Source organism: Palaemon carinicauda, unplaced genomic scaffold, assembly GCF_036898095.1.
Source record: "Palaemon carinicauda isolate YSFRI2023 unplaced genomic scaffold, ASM3689809v2 scaffold1357, whole genome shotgun sequence".
Taxonomy (NCBI): Eukaryota; Metazoa; Arthropoda; class Malacostraca; order Decapoda; family Palaemonidae; genus Palaemon; species Palaemon carinicauda.
This window is the reverse complement of record NW_027168879.1, coordinates 7797-15000: the sequence shown is the minus strand read 5'-3', so window position 1 is coordinate 15000 and position 7204 is coordinate 7797. Positions and strand designations below refer to the sequence as shown.

Sequence of the window (7204 nt, the reverse complement as noted above, 5' to 3'; positions counted from 1 at the left end):
ATTAAATATTCAGCTTCGTTTCTAAAAGATGATGAAAGGGGTTTGTGTATACACGTGCTAAGGGGCATAGACTTTGCAAGGAAATATAATTAAGTTCGAAAGTACAGTGGAAATGGATACAATACAAAACATGCACCGTGTACATATGTCTGTTCGTGTATTTAGGTTTTCTTTTGTAGTCGTCCAAATCTATATTATTATTATTATTATTATTATTATTATTATTATTATTATTATTATTATTATTATTATTATTATTATTATTATTACTGTTACTGTTTTTAGAATAATATATTGTTAATTTATTCTCATCATTTATTTATTTCCTTATTTCCTTTCCTCACTGGGCTATTTTTCCCTGTTGGAGTCCTTGGGCTTACAGCATCTTGCTTTTTCAACTAGGGTTATAGCTTGGCTAGTAATAATAATAATAATAATAATAATAATAATAATAATAATTATTATTATTATTATTATTACTATTATTATTACTATTAAAAATACTATTATTATTATTATTATTATTATTATTATTATTATTATTATTATTATTATTATTATTATTAGCTAAGTCACACCCCTAGTTGGAAAAGCAGGATGCTATAAGCCCAAGGGCCCCATCAGGGTAAAACACCCCAGTGAGGAAAGGAAATAACGAAACGAATAAACTACAAGTTAACGAACAATTAAAATAAAAATATTCCAAGAACAATAACATTAAAATAAAAAGAACTAAATTTTTTTTCTTAATTATTCCCACATTTGGAAACAGCAATTTATCCCAGTGACAATGAGAGGCGAAATATCAAATTCCAATATCACTCGTAATTGACAATTCAACTCCAGAGGAAATTGGAAAAAAAAAAGTTAATTCAAAAGCATTTTTAAACACTCATTAGAAGCTCGTTTTGAATTAGGTCATTAAAACCAGTTTTTAGAATCATTAAGGGGTTTTATTTGGCTTTTATTAAATGGTTGTTCTCGCCTTTGTTGGTTTTATTTTCCGCTTTTTTCCAGTTTTATTTCTCGCTTTTTAATAAATCATGAAGATATATTTTCGAAATTCTCCTTGATGTTGGATTTGCGTTGCTCGTAACTTTAACACCAGCTCTCTCTCTCTCTCTCTCTCTCTCTCTCTCTCTCTCCTGTTTTAAGCTTTATTCAGTTCTCTCTCACTTCTTCTTATTCCTGTCCCTCCGTTTTCTATCTTGATAGCTCTTTTGCAAACATCTCCTCTCTCTCTCTCTCTCTCTCTCTCTCTCTCTCTCTCTCTCTCTCTCCTGTGTTTTATGCTTTATTCTGTTCTCTCTCTGTCTTCCATTTTCTTATTATTGACTGTCATTCCATTTTCTGTCTTGTTAGCTCTCTCTCTCTCTCTCTCTCTCTCTCTCTCTCTCTCTCTACCCTCATCGCTCACTAACGACCCAGAGTTTCCAGTTAACTGATCTATGTCATCGAATTAATCATGTTCGGTCCAACGAGTGTTAATTACATTTTTATTCTTTGAGAAAATGTGAATTGTGGATTTTTGAGAAAATGAGAATTATGGATTTAAAAAAAAAATTGACTTATGTATTTTTGAGAAAAAGGGAATTATGTATTTTTGAGAAAAAGGGAATTATGTATTTTTAAGAAAATGGGAATTATGTATTTTTAAGAAAATGGGAATTTTGTATTCTTAAGAAAATGTAAATTATGTATTTTGAGAAAATGTTAATTATTTATTTTTTTGATAAAATGTTATGTATTTTTTGAGAAAATGTTAATTATGTATTTTTGAGAAAATGTGAATTATATTTGAGAAAATGTAAATTATGTATTCTTGATAAAATGAGAATTGTGTATTTTTAAGAAAATGTAAATTATGTATTTTTGAGAAAATGTAAATTGTGTATTTTTTTAGAAAATGTTAATTATGCATTTTTTTAAAAATGTGAATTATGTATTTTTGAGAAAATGGGAATTATGTATTTTTAGGAAAACGTAAATAATGTATTTTTAAGAGTGAATTATGTATTTTTTTGAGAAAATTTTGATTATGTATTTTTTGAGAAAATGTTAATCATATATTATTGAGAAAATTGAAATTATGTATTTTTTGAGAAAATGTAAATTATGTATTTTTGAAAAATGTGAATTATATTTTCGAGAAATGTGAATCAAGTATTTTTGATAAAACACGAATTATGTATTTTTGAGAAAATGTAAATTATGTATTTTTGAGAAAATGGAAATTATGTTTTTTTTAGAGAAAATGCGATTTGAAAAAAAAAATGTAATATTTATCCACATTAATCCTGCAAATGATTTTTTGAAAACGTAAATTATGTATTTTTGAGAAAATCTAAATTATGTATTTTTTAGAAAATCTAAATTATGTATTTTTGAGAAAATCTAAATTATGTATTTATGAGAATATTGCAAATTCAACAAAAATTATCCTATACTCAATTTGTTTTTTAATGAGGCGCATTTGCACCGACTAGCAGCGGTGCCCTTTTAGCTCGGAAAAAATTTCCTGCAAACTGATTGGTTAGAATGATCTTGTCCAACCAATCAGCGAACAGGAAACGTTTCCGAGCTAAAAGGGCACCCCTGGGAGTCGGTGCAAATCTGCCTCACTAAAAATAATTGACTATAGATAACTTCCTCCTTTTTTCATCCCTATTAATGAATTTTTTTAATTTCAGAATCAACTATAATTACCCATTTCAGTTCGGGGAAAATCATTACCTTTCCGAGCTAAAAGGGCACCCCTGCGAGTCGGTGCAAATCTGCCTCACTAAAAAAAATTGACTATAGATAACATCTATCTTTTTCATATCTATTAATGATTTTTTTTTTTTTTTTTTTTTTTTTTTTTTTTTTTTTTTTTTTTTTTTTAAATTTCAGAATCGACTATAATTACCTATTTCAGTTGGGGGAAAAAATCATTAATTGCCTTCAGAAACATTAAGGAATTTTCGTTGATTTAACCCCCTTTCCCCTCATTCTTTCCCCCTTTCTCTTTCTTCCCCCCTCACCTTTTCCGGCCATTTCCCCTTTCCCTTTCAATTTCCCCTTTCTCTCTTATTTTCAGGGAGGGGGAGATGTGAGATGGATTACATCAAAGGAATTAATATTTTGATAATTGGTGGGTCTATATAATAATAATAATAATAATAATAATAATAATAATAATAATAATACCAATAATAATAATAATGATAATACTAATAATAATAATAATGATTAATAATAATAATAATAATAAATAATAATAATAATAATAATAATAATAATAATAATAATTGACAATTGATGGGCCCATATGAATTATCTCTACGAATGAAGATAATAATAATAATAATAATGATAATAAAAAATAATAATAATAATAATAATAATATAATAATAATAATAATTAACAAATAATAATAATAATAATATTAATAATAATAATTGACAATTAATGGGCCCATATGAATTATCTCTACGAATGATAATAATAATAATAATAATAATAATAATAATAAATAATAATAATGATAATAATAATAATAATAATAATAATTGACAATTGATGGCCCATATGAATTATCTCTATGAATGATGATGATGATAATATTAATATTATTATTATTATTATTATTATTATTATTATTATTATTATTATTATTATTATTATTATTATTATTATGTATGTTCAATGAATTCCCACTGGGAAGGAAATAAGAAATAATAAAAAATAGACAACTGGTTTTCTCTTTCAATAAATCAGTGTTGCTCTCTTGTGTGTTTTGGATATTACCTCGTCTCATACAATATGGAATTGTTTGTTACGCTTGTCTGAATATAAAATATCCGGATTTTTTTTATATTAATATTTGAAGTGGGGAGTATTGTCGTGGGAAGAATAAGAATTGTCAAGTGATACGACTATTTTTTTATTAATTAAATTTTGAAAGTCATGAATAAAACTATGCATTTAGAAGTAAGGATGATAACATTTGTTACTGCCATCAATATTACTATCCTCGTTATCTAAACCTTATCATAAACATGCTAAGCTAAGCTCCACAGAACGGACCGTCAGTACACATATTTGATAATAAGTAAATATACATTACAAAACTTCTAGAAAGTTGAATTCAAATTTTTTGTTTCTAAAGAAAGTCATTTTACAATTCATAATCTCATTTATTTTTACAAAACTTCTAGAAGGTTGAATTCATATTTTTTTTTCTAAAGGAAGTGTCATTTTAAAATTCATAATCTCATTTATTTTTACAAAACTTCTAGAAGGTTGAATTCATATTTTTTTTTTCTAAAGAAAGTCATTTTACAATTCATAATCTCATTTATTTAAACTTGGTTACAACACCAACTGAATTTACCGCACAGCATTTACAACGCTTCTAGAAAGATGAATTAAAATTTTTGTTTTTAGAGAAAGTGACATTTTACATTTCATAATCTCATTTTGTTTACCAAAAGCTCCCGTTGTGATATCCCCATCAAACTCAGAATGAGGCAAGGGGATGCCCTATAGTCAATTCTTTTTAGCGAGGCAGATTTGCCCCGACACGCAGGGGTGCCCTTTTAGCTCGGAAACGTTTCCTGATCGCTGATTGGTTGGACAAGATCATTCTAACCAATCAGGTGCCAGGAAACTTTTTTTCCCTAGCTAAAAGGGCAGCGATGCGAGTCGGTGCAAATGCGCCTCGTTAAAAAAAAATTTAGTATAGGTACTCAGCACTCAAAAGTACTATATATATATAAATATATATATATATGTATATATATATATATATATATGTATGTGTGTGTGTGTGTGTGTGTGTGTGTGTGCGTGTGTGTGTGAACAATAAGTTGCGCCATGCTTTTAGCGTAGAGGCGTAGGCTACAAGTTCTGAACGATAACACCTAATACTTCCAGTAAGTACAGTTAAGCTGTACTGTAGTCATATTACTGTACATATATTACAGTAATACACACTACAGCATCAATGAGTATTAGGTTACAGTATAATATTACTATATAGGAACAACTTTCGCTATACAGATCAGTAATGAGATGATGACGACTCAGTATACTGTACTTTACCTTAGCACAATACTGTACTGTAACATTACTGTGTGCAATGCATACTGTACATGTATGCAAATGTACTGTACACTGTACATATGTATTATATTTCCACTTCAGTTTAGGCACGTTAACATCAATCATTTTGAAAAGAAAGGTAATCATACAGTTTACAGTGAAGAAAATTAAGCCGTGCATACAGCTTACAGTGCAGAAAGTTAAGGCATGCTGATTTAACTGTATACCTACACTGTGATATAAAAAATTGAGGCGCTGACATTGGTATCCCATTGAAAACGTCCCTGCCTTGTATTCTGTTGGACAGGGATTCGAGATTGGTATCACATTGCAAACGTCACTCACTTGCATTCTGTTGGACATGGATTCGACACTAGCTCATGCTTGATAGCTTCTGATATATCTCCATCTTTCTGAGCTAGGGCTGGAGGGTTTGTTGGACCCTATAGGTCTACCTGTTGAGTCAGCAGCAGCCAGTGCCTGGACCTCCCTGATCCGGGTGGTGATGGAGGTTAGGCGCTGATTATATGTATATATTGTCAGTCTCTTGGGTACTGTAACTGTACCTTGGTTCGGTGTGTGAGAGAGAGAGAGAGAGAGAGAGAGAGAGAGAGAGAGAGAAACTATAATCATACCCATAAACTATAAATTCAAACAAATTCAAGCAAAAAAATGGGGAAATAACAGAAAAAAGAGAGAGAGAGAGAGAGAGAGAGAGAGAGAGAGAGAGAGAGAGAAACTATAAGCATACTCATAAACTATCCATTCAAACAAATTCCAGCAAAAATGGTAAAAAAAAAACAAATAAATAAAAAAAAAATAACAAAAATAAAGATGACAATCTACGTCCATACACTCCCCTCAAAAAAAATCTCTCCATCTATCCCATCTGTTTATCATCTCTCCTACCCATCCACTACGTTCATCTCCCATCTCCTCCGCCCCCGTCCCATCAATATGGCCATCAGCTCCCATCGTTAACGGCCTCTGAGCTGGCTCCATGCTTTAGGAGCCCCATCCTTCTCCCCCCCGACCCCGTTTTCAAGAGGGAATCATCAATAACAGTTTGTGCGAACATAAGCCTCTGACAAATGATATTTTCTGCAGGATAAGAGGTACGACTCACTACCCTCTGTTTACTACTGCTACAACTGATGATATGCTCTCGCTTCCCGGGGCGATCCGGGCTTGGGAGCCTTTTAAAGTGGATTTTACGGGGGCTTTTAAAGTGGATTTTTGATGGTTTTTGTATAGGGCCTTTTAAAGTGGCTTTTTGATGGTCTTCTAATGTGGCTTTTTGGGTGTCCTTTACAGGGTCTTTTAAAGTGGCTTTTGATGGTCATTTAAAGTGCCCATTACAGGGCCTTTTAAAGTGCCCATTACAGGGCATTTTAAAGTGGCTTTCTGATGGTCTTTTAAAGTGGCTCTTTGAAAGTCTTCTAATTTGGCTTTTTGGGGGGTCTTTTAATGTGACTTTTTGGGTGTCTTTTAAAGTGGCTTTATGAGGGTCTTTTAGAGTGGGTTTTTGGGAGCCTTTTAAAGTGGATTTTACAGGGGCTTTTAAGTGGCTCTTTGAAAGTCTTCTAATTTGTCTTTTTGGGAGTCTTCTAATGAGGCTTTTTGGGTGTCTTTTAAAGTGGCTTTTTGGAGGTCTTTTAAAGTGGTTTTTAGGGGAGTCTTTTAAAGTGGGTTTTTGGAGGTCTTTTAAAGTGGCTGTAGGGGGTCTTGAAAAGTGGCTTTTGAAGGCCTTTTAAAGTGGCTTTTGGGGGTCTTTTTTAAGTGGCTTTTTGGTGGTTTTTTAAGGTGCCCATTACAGGGCCTTTTAAAGTGGCTTTTTGATGGTCTTTTAAAGTGGCTTTTGGGGGGTCTTCTAATGTGGCTTTTTGGGTGTCTTCTATAGTGGCCTTTACAGGGACTTTTAAGGTAGCTTTTGGGTGTCTTTTAAAGTGGGTTTTTGAGGGTCTTTTAAAGTGGGTTTTTGGAGGTCTTTTAAAGTGGCTATTTGGGGGTCTTTTAAAGTGGCTGTAGGGGTCATTAAAAGTGGCTTTTTAAGGGCCTTTTAATGTGGCTTTTTGAAAGTCTTTCAAAGTGGTTTTTGAGGCCCTTTAAAGTGGCCAT

The 7204-nt window shown here is 31.3% G+C and overlaps 1 protein-coding gene across 1 annotated transcript in view; it reads right to left on the bottom strand.

Moving 5' to 3' along the window:
• Positions 1 to 6088, bottom strand: part of LOC137635515 (uncharacterized) — a 24421-nt gene extending 18333 nt beyond the window's left edge. The window contains exon 1 of the mRNA XM_068367997.1: positions 5996 to 6088. Coding sequence (XP_068224098.1) covers positions 5996 to 6088 — 93 coding nt within the window. The remainder of the gene's footprint in view (positions 1 to 5995) is intronic.
• Between the last annotated feature and the right edge of the window lie 1116 nt (positions 6089 to 7204).